The sequence below is a fragment of the Tamandua tetradactyla genome, chromosome 3 (genome assembly GCF_023851605.1).
Source record: "Tamandua tetradactyla isolate mTamTet1 chromosome 3, mTamTet1.pri, whole genome shotgun sequence".
Classification (NCBI taxonomy): Eukaryota; Metazoa; Chordata; class Mammalia; order Pilosa; family Myrmecophagidae; genus Tamandua; species Tamandua tetradactyla.
Genome location: NC_135329.1, coordinates 193,517,199 through 193,534,440, shown reverse-complemented (window position 1 = coordinate 193,534,440; position 17,242 = coordinate 193,517,199). Strand labels below are relative to the sequence as shown.

The 17,242-nt window shown below is 53.4% G+C and overlaps 1 protein-coding gene across 10 annotated transcripts in view; it reads left to right on the top strand.

Annotated features, from left to right (window-relative positions):
• The first annotated feature begins 3,065 nt into the window (after positions 1-3,065).
• TNS1 (tensin 1) overlaps positions 3,066-17,242 on the top strand; it is a 199,769-nt gene continuing 185,592 nt past the window's right edge. For 5 of the 10 annotated variants that reach the window (XM_077155081.1, XM_077155084.1, XM_077155083.1 and 2 more), the window contains exons 1-2: positions 3,066-3,209; positions 13,490-13,604. In XM_077155081.1, coding sequence (XP_077011196.1) covers positions 3,177-3,209; positions 13,490-13,604 — 148 coding nt within the window. In that variant the 5' untranslated portion in view covers positions 3,066-3,176. The remainder of the gene's footprint in view (positions 3,210-13,489; positions 13,605-17,242) is intronic. The other 5 variants (XM_077155089.1, XM_077155087.1, XM_077155088.1 and 2 more) reach the window with 2 other exon arrangements.

Genomic DNA, 17,242 nt, shown 5'->3' with positions numbered 1-17,242 from the left:
GGGTTTAGAAGAAATCCCAGTGTAGAAAACCCAGTTGCCTTCCCATCTCCTCTCCTGCCTCCCCGTGTGTACTGATGTCTGTCTGTGTGTGACAGGCAGACATCCCTAGGGGGGGATCCTGAGATGAACAAAACTGTTCCTGCCTCCGGAGAGCCTACAGCCTGAGAGAGGAGGCTGCAGGGCTGGGCAATGCGAGGAGATTTCAGGAGGAGATGGGGGCTGAGGATTGCACGGTATCACAGGCATCCCAAAGGCATGGAGGCATGACTGCCCAGGGCACTTTCAAGGGGGCCAGAGGGGAGAGAATGAAGGCTTGCGAAGGAGATAGTAGAAGCTAAGAGTGGGAAAATATGTTAGGACCCATTGATTGACTGATTGATTGGGTCTTCAGATGTGTCTGATACCTGTTGTTTTCCAGCGTTTGTGCTGGGCTCAGGACAAATTCTTGCCCAAGGATCTTTCCTTGTGGGCCGGGCCAGGGGTGGGGTGTGTCTCCCCAGGATGTGAAGGAGGGATAGTGGGGAGCAAGCCTGGAACAAGGTCATTACAGAGACACCTCAGGTGGCAGGGCTTAACTTCCCACAGGGAGGATGATAGCGGGAAGGACTTCCAGACTGGGAGAGGTTAAGTGCAGTACATAGGCCTGGAAAAGAGGGGTGGGCGGCATTCTGGGGGCAGGATTTCTCCAAGGGGACTCCCAGCTCTACTGGCTTCAGCTCTTATTTTCAACCCCAACTGAGAGGGGCCCGGGGGAGGGAGTGAGCCTGGGGGCTGCCGGGCCCACTGGGGCCTCATGGGAGACCAGCTGAGAAGGTGTCGCTGTGACTCGGTCTTTGGTCCAGTTTTCTAGCGTTTCTAGGAAGTTCCAAGGTGATTTCTCAGAACTCTTAGGATAGCTGCCGGGAGAGACAAGTTGGATGACACCAGCAACGAAAAGATGTGGGAGCAGACATAGAGAGGTGGGTGGGGGTGGGCTCTGGGATGTCAGGGCTTAGCTGGCTGAGCCCTTGAGCTTGTCAGGGGTTGGGGCAAGCTGGCAGGGCTGGTGATGGTGTGTAGGGGGCTGGACCCAGGGACTCTCAGAGGAGGGCTCCTGAAACACTCCCCACCCTCACCCACCTTTTGCTTTTCCAGCTCAAGGCAGTGGGGAGGGGGAGGGTTTGCAGGAGTGTCCATATGGACCATTCTCAGCACGGGGGCTGAGGACCGGTGTTCCATACTTGTCAATTGCAGTGTTGGCTGGACTGCCAGTTGAGCCCCAGCAAACTTGGGGCAGGGGTGGCTGGGGTAGGGGGTAAGGGAGGGGCGATTCTGGCAGGGTTGCAGGGTGGGGGCAGAACTTTTCCCATTACATAGCTCTGCAGAAGGACTTGGAGGGGTGTAGAGAGGGGACCCTGATTCCTTGCCCCATCTCCTTTACTAGAACAAAGACTCTTAACTTAGGCACCTGTGCCATGAAGAACCAGAATCATCAAAAGGATTGTCAGTCCTTTGTGCAGTGCACAATCTGCACATCTGCACATGACAGTCCTTTCTCAGCTGAGAGCATTTCCCTCTCAGGGATTCCCAGGTAGCTGTCTTGGCTGGACCACGGGCTGGCAGCCAGGTCCACTTGAGGTGAGAGGCTGGTCGTAGAGATGGAACCTGGGGTTGCAATGTGTGGGGTGCTGACGGGTACTGCCAAGGGCATCGTCTTGGGTGCCGGGGTGGGGTGGAGTGGGGAGGGCAAGGGATTTCCATGTGGCCTGAGCCTGGAGAGCATGCTTGCCTGTATGCGTAGGAGCCCAGCCTGGTCAGTCAGTCCAGGAAAATGGTCTTCATGTGCCTACTCTGGGTGGAGCGCTATCCTCAGCATTTGTGTGTTTATGTGAGTTGGACTACGTGTCCTAGTGTGTATGTGTGTCCACAGAAGGGCGTGGGGCTGAGCTTTCTCTCCCCCGGATGGCTCCAAAGAGCAGAGTGGTGATTCACCAGCCCTCACCCACCCTCGCTTGGTCCAGCCACGGCCAGAACATGGGGGGAAGCGAGACAGGGAAGGCTTTAGGAGGATTTTACTGGGTTCCCCTGCATTGCTCCCTGGGAATACACTTGAAAGTATACCCTGTTTTCTTCCCACCCTCTAGATCCCTGGACAAAAGTGGGGGAGAGGGGAGGGGAGGGCTGGTGTTGGGGGCAGGGAGACACTGTGGGGGAGAAGAGGCGTGTGGAATGGTGGGACAGGAGAACCGGGCCCAGGGCGGGGGAGGAGGGGCCGAGGAGGAAGTGGGGAAATGCAAACCAAATGTTGGCCCAGGGTACCGGCAAGAAAAACAGACTCTCGCGGGAGCCTGGAACCTAGCTCCCTTTAAGAAGGGCAGGAAGGGCTGGGACAGATGTTTGGAGAAAAGAAAGAAAGAAGGAAAAAAAAAAAAAGAAGTAGGAAAAAAATTGGAATGAAATCCACAGCCTGGGGGCAGGGCCATTCTGCCTCAATCCTGGGCTGGATTCTCCTGTGTTAAGGCCTGTCCTGGGCTCTGAGCTGGTCGCCAGGGCTCCAGGGCCCATCCTAGCTGTGCATGTATGTGTTCCCAGGGCAGGAGGACATGCTTCTGTACTCGGATAGGAGGCAGGGGGCTGAGGAACTCTGGGGCTCACAGTGCCGGGCAGACTGTGCCTTCCTGGGGCTGTCTGTCAATGATCTGGAGGCTCCTGGCATGAAGTCTCCCATACTGGTTTGCAGGGGATGAGAGGTCTGCAGTGAGGAAAGCGGACCCCAGGCCTGCCAGCCGCTGATCAGAAGACAGGAGGGGCCTTGGTAGCTCAAGGGGGTTGTGTGTCTTTGGTGGGGGGGTATGGCTTTGGGGAGCCTTGCCTCCAGTAGCTGTCTCTCTGCCCTATCCGCTTCACACCCTCTGCAAAGCAAGGCTTCTGATCCCCAAGGCCACCCAGTGGAGCTTGGGAGGAGGGAATGGAGAGGAGGCTGGGACAAGGGGGTGGAGTGGGGAGAGGAGGAGGAGGAGGGAGGGTGAGCTGGAGGCAGGCAGAGGAGAGGCCCGACAGATGCTGGCTGAGCCTGAGCAATAGCGGTTAACTCAGAGAGAGCTCCCCACTGCCTGCTCTGTGGGGGCCGAGAGCTCAGGGGGGGGGGGCCGGTTGCAGGGCTCCGGACGTGGTCGGAGGGACGGGACCCACCGAAGATGACGTGGATCTGTCTGTCCTGCATGCTTTGGGTAGGTCCGGCTGCTTTACTCTGGGATTGCCCTCCTCTGTGCTCCACCTTCCACCTTATCCTTAAACCGAGAGCCTGAGGTGGGTGAGTGGGTGGGGAGGGGTGTCGGCAGTGAAGGAGGGAGGCCTCTCTGCCACTGATGGACAGCAAGACAGACTGATTTAAGCAGACCCTCAGTCCCTGGTTCTATGGACCAGTACATCACACACACACACACCCCCCGCCCCGCTACTGAGTTCATGGGCTGTAAGTAGAAGGAAGCCATCAAGAAATTGTTTCTTTTTTTCCCCTCCCCACCCCTGCTCCCTTGCAATGGGGTGAAAATTCTCTGTCCCCCTCTGTGGCTAAGCCCAAGACTTTGAGGAAGGGGCAGTAGTGTGGATGGGGGCCTGGGGAACAGGAAATATTGACCCAGAAAATCAAATCTGGAAAAGCCAGGCAGAGAAGAATTCTGCATGGATCCCATCACTCGTATCCCTTCTAGACTGGATTTCAGCTCCCAACTGCTGTTATCCCTTCCTGCATAGCTCCCGCCTCCTGACTGGGAGGGAGCCATGGTCTCCTCCTTTTCCCCACTTTCCCCCCTTTCTCTTTTGGCCCCAGATTCAGGAAGGGGTGAGGGTGTCTGGGGGTGGGATGGGGAGCACATGGTGAGAGCTAGTCTGCTTCCAGGCCAGTGATGGTGGACAGAGGGTCCTGGGGTGGGGGAGAGGACCGACTGCTGCAGGGGGCCGGAGGCAGGGGCAGGACCAGACCCCTTCCTTAGGAGGAGGCAGCCCCGGCACTGTCGGGGCTGGGCAAAGGCATGCGCAGGGTCAGGCCGGCGGGGGAGTCATCCCTGGCTGAAGTTAATGTCCGTCTTGGAAAGAGTGATGGCTGGCTTGGGGGAGGGGGCTCCAGGCCTGGGATCCAGATGTGGCCTTGCCTGCCCCTTTCCGCCAGCCCTCAGAGGGCCCTCAGTCTAGGCAAATCCAGGCCGAAGGTGGTGTTGGGAGATCACACTTGGGCCACCAGGTGTGCTTCTGGCAGTGAAGGGAAGAGTGGGGAGGAGGCGCTGGCATGAGGGGGTTTGGGTGGAGTACTGGGCTGCATGTGGGCATGGGGTCTGACTAACAGACTGGAGGTGCTCAGAGCATCGTGCATGGAGGACAAGGCAGTGGTTCACTGGGCTGGGGTTGACACCTACACAGTGGGGCCCTTGGCTGAGCTCATCTCCCCAGTCCATTCCAGCTCCCTCTGACAGGTCCTGGGAGGTCTGAGGACTGTGTCAAGGATGTATGTGGGGCAGCAAGGCAGCCCTGCAGTGGGGAGGCTGGCCGTTAGGCTTCCAGAGCCCATGTGCTTTAGGGGCCACTTCAGCCGGGAGGTCTTAGGAAAAGTGCTTCACTGTAGTGAGCCTCAGTTTCCCCATGGGTGAAATGAGGATAATAAAAGACGGTTGTGTGGGGGGGGTAGCCATTAGATTCTGCATGGCAGTGCCTGGCACATAGAGTGCCTTAGAGATTTAAGGCCCTGCCTGAGGGTTGGAGGAGGGGTACTGGTGACCCAGGGCTGCTTCCTTGGGCTGCTTTAAGACCCTGCCTTCCTTCCCTCCCTCTGTGAGAGAACCTGGCAGACACCTGTGGGTGGAAATGGGAAAAGAACGGTGGGCCTTAGTGCTCATCCCCAGGGTGGGCTGCAGTCTGGAGGTGGAGTGGGAGCACGGACCAGACAGAGGGAGGAGTCCCAGCCACGTCTGGTTCTTGTTCCCCCACCCTCCACCAGCTGCCCGGGGTAGTTGTACCTGCTTTCTTCCTCCCTCCTGGGTGAGCTTCTGCTGAGCTAGGGTATGTGTATGTGGTGGGGAGTGGAGGGGTAGATGGAGGCCCTGGAGACTCCGCCAAAGGGGCTGCTGCTGCTTTGAGAGGGCATCTGGTGGGTGGGAAGTGTGTGGACTTTCTGGGGTCAAATCTAGTTCTGTCATTTACCAAATGGGAGACCTTGCACAGAATGGTTCCCTTCTTGAGCCTTGGTTTCCTGATCTGCAAAACGGAGAGAGTAGTACACAGTACAAATGGCTAGGGGAGAATGAGAAAATGTGTGTCTAAGGATCAGGTGCCCAGGCACACAGTAGGTGCTCAGTAAATGCCAATCCCTCTCCCACTCCCCAAACTCCTGTCTGGCCCAGGGGATCCTGGTTTCTCAGACTTGACGGGGGAAGCTCTCCCTGGGTGGAGTGTTGTGGGACAGGGCCTTACCCCGAGGCTCTGTGTCCTCTGACTGCCTGGATACTCTGTCCTGCTAGTGTGGGGACAAAAACTGGCTGGGTCTGTGGCCTGAGCGAGGTAAGCTGAGGCATAGTCTGAAAGAGGTAGGTCTTGTGCCCCAGTGTGAGTGGATATGCGTGCACATATTCTCACACAGGGGATGGCTGCAGACATTTTGTCCAAGAAGTAATGTATTGGCAATGCATAGTTTTAACAAGCTCTAGGAATAAAAATCACTTTATTAGCTCAGGAGCATGGCCATATTTTATGCATAACTTGATTTGCTCATCAAATGCTCCCATTTGCTGTTACATATTCAAGAATGTTTTATTTAGAAAATAATTACATGCCTATTAATTGAGGCTTTTTGTGGTAGTGCTGATGGAGTTAGAACTGCAGGCCTTTCTTTCCAGAGGGGCTCACTCTGTTCTCAGGGACTGGGGAGGGGCTCTTTAGGGAGGGGCTGAAAGAAGCACAAAGCAAGGGCTGGGAAGCAGATCCAGCCTTGGCCCTGCCCTGAGCAAGCTGCATGGCCTCAGGCTGGACACAGGACTTTTCTGGATCTCCCAGGGGCTCGTATGCTATCCTCTAAGGCCACTTCCAGCTGCAGACAAGGATATGTTCTGTTTTCTGGAGTTGGTGTCCTTCTCAGTGCTAAACGTACAGTTTTTGTCACAAGGGTCCCCATGAGCCCCCAATTTCTCATGTGCAGTTCCTGTCATGCAGGCCCCAGGCTGACTGTCAGCTTCCTGCTTCCTCCCTCAGGAGTTTCGGTCACCTGGAAGGGCTGTGCCTACTTGGGGCATCCTGACCATGGGTTTGGGGGCTGGGCTGGACTGCTTGAGACTAATCAGGGTCTGAAGCAAAACCCCCACTTTGCAAATTTTTTCAAAATAATATCGGGGCACTGCTTTTGGCAGTGTTGAAAGGAGGTGTGGTGCTGCTGGCTGAGTGTGCAGTGTCTGTGTCTGGACCTTGCCTGGATCTCAACCTGACCCTGCCACTTGGAAGCTGTGTGACCCTAGGAAAGTAGCTTCTTATTTCTGTGCCTTGGCATCCTCACCTCCCGATAGGGTTGTTAGGTTTCAAATGAGCTAATGTGCAGATACATTTAGATCAGTGTCTCTCATATAGCAAGGGCTCAATAAATGTTAGCACTTAGTTATATGATGGCACATTTTCAAGGCCATGCAGCAAGTTGGTGTGAGATTTAGGACCTGGATCTCCTGCCTCCCCATCCAGGGCTCTCCGGTCTGCAAAACTTTAGGGTAGGGCAGGTGGGTTAAATGGATGGGGCCATAAGAATGATGTGAATGGCTCAGAATGTGGGGTCTGGTTGTGCAGTCAGCCTGCCCAGTGGTCAGAACTGGGGCTTGATACTGGAGTATGAATCCTGGCTCTGCTACTTCCTTGCTGTACAGTCCTGGCAAGTTACTTAGCCCCTTTGTGCCTTACCTGTGGACATATCCTTGACTTACCTAATTTGCTTTGAGTCTTACTATAATTCTGGGAGGTGGGGGGGGGGATCAACAGCTCCAGTATACAGCGAAGGAGACCTAGGGAGGGAAATTGCCCAGTCCCCCCATCAGTGCTCCTGAGAGGGAGAAACTGTGGGTTGGGGGGTGTTAGAGCTCTGGGTTGAAAGAGGATTGGCGGCAAGCACCCAAAGGATAAGTCTGTGACATTGGGGAGGTTCTGTAAAGAAGAAACTGTCCCAACATTTGGCCATCCAGTTGCCCACCCACCCATGCACCCACCCACTCGTTTCACAATAATGATTGAGTTCCTGCTTTCCTCAAAGGGCCTGCAGACATTGGACAAATGATTGGGGGTGCGCTGGGCATTACCAGGAGGGCAGGGGAGGAGCCAGGAAAGACTCAGAACTCAGAAATCCAAGTGCAGGTAGGGGAAATAAGGGAGGGGAGTAAGACAGGGGTGACAGGGCCAGTCTCTGGCCCATGAGACAGAGGGGTCGGCCACTAGTGAATCACCTGATGACATAACTTGTCAGGGCTCCCTGAGGTTGCCACAGACAGGCAGGAGTCAACCGCCTTTTGGACGTGATATGGCCCTGAGGTCAAGGACTTGGGTGTCTGTTACAGACAGCCCTGGCTTTGGATCTTAGCTTGATCCTGCATGACCTGCATGAGCCAGGGCAAGTTCCTCAGCATCATAGGATGCTGGGGTGAGGATTAGTTGTGAGAATCCAGGTCAGTCTTTTGGCATGGCACCTCACCCTGTGATGGGGGCTGAGACCGTCAACTCTCCAAGCCCCTCCCACTCCGGGAGATCATTTCACTTCAGAGCAGACAATGGGACCCAATGCTAAGGAATGTTGGGGGTCTGCCTTGTCAAGGAGCCAAGGAGAGAGGAGCTGATGGAGAGAGTTGAGGCCACCAGGTTGTATCTTGGGCAAAACTCACTTGTCTTGAATCTCAGTTTTCTCCCCGGTCACATGGTGGATTGTTCTTCAGGAAATGTTGGCCCCTGCTCTCTTCCCCTCCCTGGGGATCCAAGAGTACTCGGAATCCAATAGCTTTTTCCTCAGCCAGGTGATACTAGCACCTGATGCCGGTGGATAATGAAGAGGGTGACCCCGTGTTCTCTTTTCCCTAAGAGGCCAGTGGAAATGGGGTATAATTGCAATAGAGGGAGCAGAGGCTAGGCAGCAACTCAACCCACTTTGGTGCTCCAGGTGTGTTTTGAGCTTCCACAGCACACGGAGCAGGGCACCCAGTGCCTGGGAATAACCCAGCGCACACTTGAGGCATGATAACACATATCATAACTCATATTTAGTCAGTGTCTACTATGTGTCAGGTTCTCTTGTAACTCTTCCACAGGCATTTTCTCATTAGATTTTCATGAACTCTATGGGGTGGTGACTTATTAGCCCATTTAACAGATTAGAAGGTGAGGCAGAGAGGGGCTCAGCAACTTGATCAGGGTCACCCAGCTAACAAGTGGGGAAGTAGGCGAGTCAGATTGCATCAGGTGCTACGATGGGACACAGAAAGCACAACAGAAAAAAAGCAGGGGATACCCAGGCAATATTCCTGCCAAAAACGGAATCACAAGGAAACAAGCAGACAAATCAAAATGGAGAGACATACTGCAAAACAGCGGGCCTGGACTCATCAAAGGTGCCAGTATCGTAAAACACAAATTAAACAGTGGAGTAATGTTTCTAGATGAAAGAAGATGAGACTCAGCAACAAAGTGATGGGATCCTGAATCCAAAATACAAAAACAGAGACCCAGCCTTATTGTGACAATAGGGGAAATCAGAATACGTACTGAATGTTAGATAGCTTAGATAACATTGTTGGTTGAATTTCCTGTGTGATGATTGTGTTGTGGTTATGTAGAGGGGGGAGACAGAGAGAGAGACAGAGACAGAGAGAGACACACAGAGAGAGAGACTTCAAAGGTGGCAAAATATCAACAGCTGGTGAATCCAGGTGAAGGCACATGAGTTTTCATCTTTTCTGAACCTTTTAAAATTTTCAAAATAAAAAAAGAAGACAGCAGGTGGGGAGACTGATTCTGACAGTGGTGGAGAGACCACTGGGAAGACCTCCCAGAGGGGATGAGGTTTGAATTAGGCCTTCAAAGGTGCCTAGAAACTTGACCAGCAGAGAAGGGGAGGAAGGGCCTTCTGGGAAGAGGGAACAGCACAACCAGGGGCTCAGAGGTGGGGCCGGGTGGTCCGGGGCTGGGGAACATGGAGCATGGGTGCAGGGCAGGGTGTTGGGGAGTGGTCTTGAGGACTGAGACTGGCTGGGTGGGCTGCGTATGTATCAAGGCAGCTTCCCCTGCTGGCTCAAGGCTGTGGGTGGGGAGGGCCCTGGTGGCGGGGACCCAAGAGGCTGTTGCAACTTCCCTGGTGAGAAGTGACAAGGCCTCAACTAGAGCAGAGGCATGGGGATTAGAAGGCACACGAGGGCCAAGAGAGTGTTTAGGAGGCAAAATTCACAGGCTCTGGCAACTGTTTGGATTGGGGGCTGGAGGGCAGGGAGGAGTTGAAAATGACTCAGAATTTTCCACCTAGGGCGACCAAAACATTAGCTGGCTAGGGGATTCAGTGGAAGGAGGGAGTGGGGGGAGGAGGAACTTTAGTGCATATGTGAAGGTGGGATGAGTGGGGGGGGGAGCTTGAATTTCAGGTGTCCTTGGGACCCCTAGAAGCCAGCCTGTAGCTCCATCAGGGATCTGAGTCTTCCCAACAGAACTGATGGCAGATGCCAGTCAGGTCCTAGCGCCCAACCTAAGGTTCGAGATATTGAAGGGTAGATGGCCAGGAGGTAGGGAAATGGTAGAGCTGACCCTTTAGACCTGTCCTATGCCTGCTGTTTGGTGACACCCCTCTCTCTCAGTACCAAGGCTGGGGAGCTGACTGCTGCAGACTTCTGCCCTCTCCCTATGATTAAGGCTGTGTGTTTGTCTATAGAAACCCTAGTGGGTACAGAGCTGGGGAATCCTTCTGGGAAGGGGTCAGGAGCTCATGAGCTGGGGGACCCCTGGGACTTTCATCCCCCTCCATCACCATCACGTGCCCTATTGCTGCTCTGGCCCCATGGAATGGGTGGGGAGGAACCAACAAACAGCTTTTCCCATCCCAGGGCCAAGGACTCCCGCCAAGGCTGCCCAAGCCAGATGTGCCGCACCCCTCTGGCTGGGCCACGGATTGGATCTGGCAGGCAGGGTTGTCTGGGAGGGAAGGATGCAGGGAGGGAAGGGAGAGGGTACCCCCGAGGGCAGAAAAGCCCTCTGATAATGGGTGGGGTTGTTGAAGGGCTAGAATGCTAAGCAGGGAGGGCAAGGAGGAATAACTTCCAGACTGGGACCCCCTCTCCTTTTCTGGGCTCTGGCTCTCCAGGGAGGTGGGTTAGAACCACCAGCTCTAACCTGAGTGTCTGTGTCTCCTTTGCCTCGAGTTTCCCCAGAGGTCCATTAGGAGCCAGCTCTCCCAGCGAGGGAGGGCCCTGGGGTGTGTTTTGTGAGTTTGTGTGCCACTTGTCGAGAAAAATGATGATCATTGTCATAACAAGCCATTACCCTTGAACGGCACTTTGCACTTTATGAGGCTCTTTCACGTCTTCTGCCTGTACCAGCAGAACAACCCTGGGGGAGGACAAGGTGGGTGCCAGATACCCTGTATTTTTTTTCTTAGTCCAAGTTTTACCATCCAATTGTTAAGAAGCCCTTTTATCCCATTGAGTCTAAAGATGCCTCGTTGTAGCTTCTCCCCACTTGTTTTTATTTTGCCTTCAGTAGCTTCAGAGATAATGGCTGGACCCTTCTTAAAATAACAGCTCCTTCAGATATCTGAAGATAGAGGGCTTATCCACAGTAAACTTTTCCCTCCATCATCCTGGGAAATGTTAAAATCCCTGTGGATGGCTCATTCCACAAGACGGCCCCATTTTATGGGGGGAGCCATGGCCAGTAGAGTCAAGGTCATGACCCTGAGACCACCAGGTCTCATCGGACATCAGCATGTCCCACCCCAGTCTCCCACCTTTCATCCCAAATCATCCCATCATTTCCCCCACTCTCTTGGCTGAACCCCTCATTTTCATTTGGAGAATATGAGACCCAGTGAAGGCCCGCTGATGTTCTCAAAGCCGTAAAGCCAGGAAGACAGGACTCCAGACTCCCATTTCAGTGCTCCTTTAGCTACAGAGCCAGGACAGGGGTGAGAGGCCATGAGTGAGGCCAGAGAGGTTATTGGAAACCCTGCTCCTGCTCCCAAGCCCATGGAGGGAGAGATTTGTAAACTCGGTTTTAAGGGGCCGGACAGGCAGGGAAGGCAAACCCGGGGCCAGGGGAGAAGTCTGGGTGTTTGCTTAACACTGTTTTCTTCTCATCTGTTGTGTGGGCAGTGAGGACTCTTTCCGGAGACTCCACTGCCTGACTGTGCTTTGGGGAGGAGGCCCCTTTCCCTGGGCAAGGACTGGATTTGGGTCGTGGGGAGAAAAGTCTGGGGGAAAAGCTGGAGTGGGGAACGCTGCCTGATTTAGTGGGGTGTGAGAGGCAGGCTTGAGGGGTCTACGGAGTTGGGTTTTAGGGTCTCTCTGCCTGCCTCTCTAGGTTAACTCAGCCCCAGGTGCCCACCTGCTCTTCCCCCACCCCAGGCCCGGCTGCTGCCATTGACCTTGGGCTGGGTACCCCTCTGGAAAGGCCTCCAGACAGAGGATGAGAAGGGAAAATAGAGGTAAGAGAACAGAATGGAGGGGTGGCAGATGCTGGCTCGACTACCCCTCCTTCTGGAAAGGGGAACACCTGGTAAGGCCCAAAGCTGGGCGGTGCCTGCCCCCCTTACCACGACCCTGGCTGAGATGTGGAAGCACAGCTGCTAGAACCCCAGTGCTGTGTGATATCAGAACCCAGGGGTGGCCGGCAGGACCTGCCCAGGAGAACCTAGCTGCCCAGCCCAGCCACCATGGGCCACTGCTAGGCCCCTGGCCCTCACTCCTGGCTCCCCATTCTGATCTCTAGGATGTTGCCTGGGCTTTGGTCTCTGCTCCTCCCCACAGTCCCACCCCCCACCTCCTCCCTGTCATCTCTGTCTGCCTCTCGATTTGAATTTTGAAACAATCTCAAACTTCACAAAATGCGGGGCAAAGAACTTTTCTTGGAACTTTTTGAGAGGAAGTTACCAAAACAATGCCCCCATTGCCCCCAGATACTTTCCTGATTTTCCTACAAGGGCTTTCTCCTGCTGAACCCGACACAGCCATCAGAATCAGGAAACTGACACTGATACATTGCGACCATCAAACACTTTCCCAGAGATTGTCTTGTATGGCCAAAGAACCCAGTTCAGAAGCAGCTATTGCATTCAATTGTCATGTCTCTTTAGTCTCCTTCTGTCTAGAAATCTCATTCTCTGTTTGACATTCATGACCTTGTCACTTTTAATGTACATTGCAGAATGTCCCTCCATTTGGGTCTGTCTGATGTTTCCTTGTGATTAGATTCAGGTGGAGCCTCTTTGGCAGGAATATCGCAGGAGTGATGTTCTATTCTTCTAAGCGCACCCTCTCAGTGGTTCACAATTTCAATTCATTCCATCGCTGATGAGACTAACTTTGATCACTTGATTAAAGTGAAGTCTGCAAGGAAAAGTTACTTTCTTTCCCCTTTGTAATTTATAAGTGTAATGTGGGAAGGTACTTTGAAACTATGTAAGTGTCCTGCTCTGTACCAAATTTTCAATTTATTCATTTCTTTCTATATGTGTGAGCTCATTTGAGCTATTACTATCATTACTCATTTTGATGCTCAAATCTTCCCAGACTTGGCCAGGGGGAGCCCTTTCCAGCTGGCTCCTATATCCTTTTCTCTGTCTGTCCCTTTTTGATCCTCTGGTCCCCTTTTGAGTCTCTGTGTGTCTCTATCTAATCTTTCTCATTCTCTGTGTGAGCTTGTTAGTTTCCCTCTGTCTCTGGTTTTATCTTGGCCTTTTTTTCCCCACCCTTTCTGTCTCTCGTTGCTTTTCTCTGTTTGATGTCTGCTTTCTCTCCCTCTCTTTCTGTCTCTCTATACATCTCTTTGCCTCTCTGACTTTCTGCCTCTGAGTCTCTCTCACTGTGTCAATTTTTTCTTTCTCTGTGTCTTCTTGTGCACAGTCTTGACAGCATCTTCAGAAGGAGTCCCGGACATGTCTTCACATAGAGTCCTGGACATGCCAAGTTTCTGGGACACTGCCATACATCCTCCTCTGAACACCCAAAGTTGAGAGTGGGGAGGCTCCTGAGCTGGGTGTAAGGAGAGCAACGTGCGAGTGGAGATTGCCACCTTCTCGCACTGCAGTGTATGTGATTCTGCCTCTGTGTGTGTCCTTGTACATGCAGAAGGAGGGTTAGGAAGTTCTGTGCCTGGGAGGGAGGAGGAAGCGAGCTGCTGGTGTCTGTCCTGCCGGCCCTGCTGCCGAAGCTGGAAACAAATCAGGTTAGACACCAGGGTGAGGCACCCGGAGAGTCCCCCAGCTTCTGCCCAGGTCTGACTGCTCTGCCCTCTTCTCCCACAGCCAGAGGATCTGGAGGCCCCCAAGACACACCACTTCAAGGTGAAGACCTTCAAGAAGGTGAAACCCTGTGGCATCTGCAGACAGGTCATCACCCGGGAGGGCTGCACCTGCAAAGGTGAGCAGCTGGTTGGGCTGCGGAAAGGACGGGGCACGTTCTCTGGGACGTCTGTCCTGTGGCCTGGCCCAGGTTAGGCTGGATGTCCTGGGGGTCTGAACCTGGTGCTTTGTTCTCATCTGGTGGGGATGCTGAACTCATCAGTGTCAAGCCTGTGGATGTCTGTGGATGACAGATGTAAGGTATGTGGATGGCATGAAGAAAGTCTGTGAAAAGCACAGAGATGGCATGTGAATGGCACAGTGTGGAGGACACGTGGTTGTGGGTAGTGAGTGTGTTGATGTGTGGATAGGTGTGGAAAATGTTAGTTTGTATGTGGTTGGTGGGTGGAGGGTGTGTGTGGGCCCGTGGATAGTGTGTCGTTGGTTTGTGGAAGGGGTGTGGTTGGCATTGGAAGGTGTGTGGGTGGCATGTGCCTGGCACTGGGAGGACTGCAGAAATGCCTGGCCCCAATCCTCCTTCGTGGTAGCCTCTGGGTGAGTTAAAGAGGTCCCACATGAGACTCAGTGGAGGACCTGTTGGCTAAGGGGTGCTTTTACAATCACTACCTCACGTACTCTGTTTGTTTGGCTGTTACTGTTGTCAGAGAAGTCAGTGTCTTGTTCCATATCACACAGTGAGACCAGTAGGAACTGACCCCGCTGCACCCCATGTCAGCAACTGGCACCATCACCCATCAGCTGCTATGCCAGAGGCCTGGGTGTTACTTTTGAATGCTCCCTCTCCTTCACCTGCCATCAACCAACAGGGTTCCCCAAATATAGCTCCAGTCATGTGCAGCTCTGCATCCCCCCTCCTCTTTCAGGCTGCCGTTAGCTCTCACTGGGACAACTGCAGCAGCCCCCTTTGCTGTTTGCTGACCCACCCTTTTCAATCGACCTCCCCAAACCAGCTTCTGGTGGGACTTAATAAATGTAAATCTAGTGACATCATTTTCCTGGTTAAAGCTTTGGGAGCTCACTACCCTGAAGACAAAGCACAGACCCCTTCCCGTGGCTGAGGCCTGGCAGGAGCCACCCCTTGCCCAGTTCTCTGCCCCATAACCCCTCTCCACTTCCTCCGCTCAAACCTGCTGCACTTCACATGTCCCAGGCTTTGCCAAGCATGTCAAATATGTCAATGGGCTGTGTTCTCTCTTGCCCTGGAGGCTTTCCTCACGTGGTTCTCTGCATTCTCCTTGCCAAAGTCCCAGCAGGACTGGTAAGTCAAGCACCAATCTAGCGAACGATGATTGAAGTGCTTACTCTGCCAGGGGCTTATATGCATGTTCTCGTTCAAACTTCTTGGGATCTGGAAGGTTCTGGTGTCACGTCCATTTTACAGATGAGGAAGCCAAGGCCCTGCCACTTGCTGAGGCATGTAGCTCCTGGGTCGGAATCGGGTTTTTAGGCCTCTCGGGGAGGGGAGGCTTCCTGGAGCTTCAGCTGGGTGTTAAAAGTAGGAGTAAATGGAAGTGTGTGAGTGAGTGTGTGTGAATGTGGATTCCAGGCAAGGCCTGCCATGGGGAGGGTTTTGCTCCCTAACTGAAGGGGTAGGACACCAAGGATGAGTTTACGGGGCCAGTAGGAACTGTTGCAATACCTAAAGTAGTCACATGGTGTCACCCTCCTCCCAAAAGGTCTGGCGGTGACCCGTGCTGGTTTTGGGTGGGAGCTGGGAGAATTGTTGAGGTGGAAATTCTGCATTTTGTTTGGAACTTCCAGTTCCGTCGGCCTACACACATTAGCCCTTGATTGTCCCCTAGTTTCTTTCCAAGTATGTCTCCCTCAACCAGTGACCCCCAGCAGTGCTCTGATAGGAGGCAGTACAGGGGTGTGGGGAGAAAGAAGTCATGGGACAGTCTCTGTGTGACCTTGGGCATGCCTTTGGACTTGGTCTCCCATGGTTCTAAGTTCCCCAGCTGACCCTGCCTGAGGCCTTTTGTTGAGGACGGGATCTGTCCCTGTGTGAGTAAAGTCTCCCAAGGTGAGGGAGAAATGGCCCTGTTTTCACCGGGATCAGAGCCTGGCTCCGCTGGTGTGAACTGGAGGGGAGGGCTGGCAGCTGGCGGCCAGCAGGTAGCCAGGCTGGTTTGGCAGCTCTGGCCGGTGTTGTCGGTGGAGGATGGGGAAGTTGGTGGGAAGAGGAGGGAAGAAGGCCAGGACCATCCTCCAGAGATGCCACCAGGTGTCAGGACTGGGCCACAAAAGGACCAGGTCCTGGGCCTGGGAAAAGAGAGTCTAAGGCTCCTATAGAGGGTGCATGTGCCTCCTCAGCAAGAGGGCTGGGGTCACTAGACCCAGGGGCAGGGCTGGGGGCCACTGAGCTCACTGGTAGGAGATGGCAGGAGTGGACCAACTCAACTGTGCTTTTAAGGGTTGTGGTAGCTTAAGATGGACAACACCCTTCATCCATCCATCCATCCATCCATCCACCTTTCCATCCTTCCCTCCCTCCCTCCTTTCCTTCCTTCCATCCTTCTATTGTCATAATATATGGTTATACGATTGTTCCTTGTTTGAGTGGGCAAGTGTGGACTGAGGTCCAGCCCTTGTACTACTCACCAAGCCCAGTTCAAAGGATTAACTCTGCTGCCTGTTTCCTTTTCTGGTCATCAAGTCTTGGGCTGCAACATGGCAACCTTCTGGATTTAGTGGCTGAGGGGTGATGGGTGGCGTGGAGTACATAGAATATCAAGGCTGTGAATTCAGTGCCCACAGGGCTTACGGTATTGAGGGAACTTCTGCTGGAGAAAGGGGGCAGTTAGGGAACTTCCATAGAACTAGAGAGACTGGGTCATTTTACCCTGTTCTCTAGCTTGGAACACTCTTCCACTCCCCACCTTTTAGCATTTTACTGTTCACGCAGGATGAGGGAACAGTGGCGTGAAAACCTCTGGGAGTTAGTCCTGGTTCTGGGAGATCCAAAGACAAAGAACTAAGGCAGCAGGACGCGTGGGCTTAACAGGCAAAGAGGTCACTGTGAGACTTTGGACAAGACTTTCCCCCTGTACAATGGGGTTGGTAGTAAACTCTGTGTCTGTAAGTGAGTATGAATGTTAGGGACCAAGGCTGCAAGTGAGGGTTACAGCAAGGTTGAGGCAATGGGAGGAGAAGAGGCACAGAGCCTTTGCTAGTGATCTGGGTGCTATTTCTGGCCTACTGCTAAAAGGCAGTGTGACCTCAGATAGGTCACTTCACGACTTGGGCCTCAGTTTGCTCATCTTTAAAATAAGGGGACTGGGCCAAGAATATTCATTGAGGACTAGACTAGGGCATGGAAAATGCCCTTGATGAATGCTGTTAAGGAGGGATAACTCCCTCAGTGTAGGCCAGTTACTTTACCTCCCCTCCATGCCTCTGTGCCTCCACCAAACAATCATGAACTGTGTTCTCTTCTGGACTGGATGCTGTGCCAGGTACTTGTGCTAATACCCATTTCCTGACCAGGGAAGTCACACATGCATTTAGACAATCACAGTACTTGGTGGCAAAGTTGACATAAGGGTGTATGTGAAAGACTGTGTTCTGACTCAGTAGATTGTTTTTAGTTTTCACCAGAGGAGGCATGCATAGGCTGGGTTTTGAGTGTAAGAGCTCCTTTGTCCAAACAGCAGGTTTCTCACAGGTCCCTGAGGCAATGCTCTAGGGGAGGCCCAT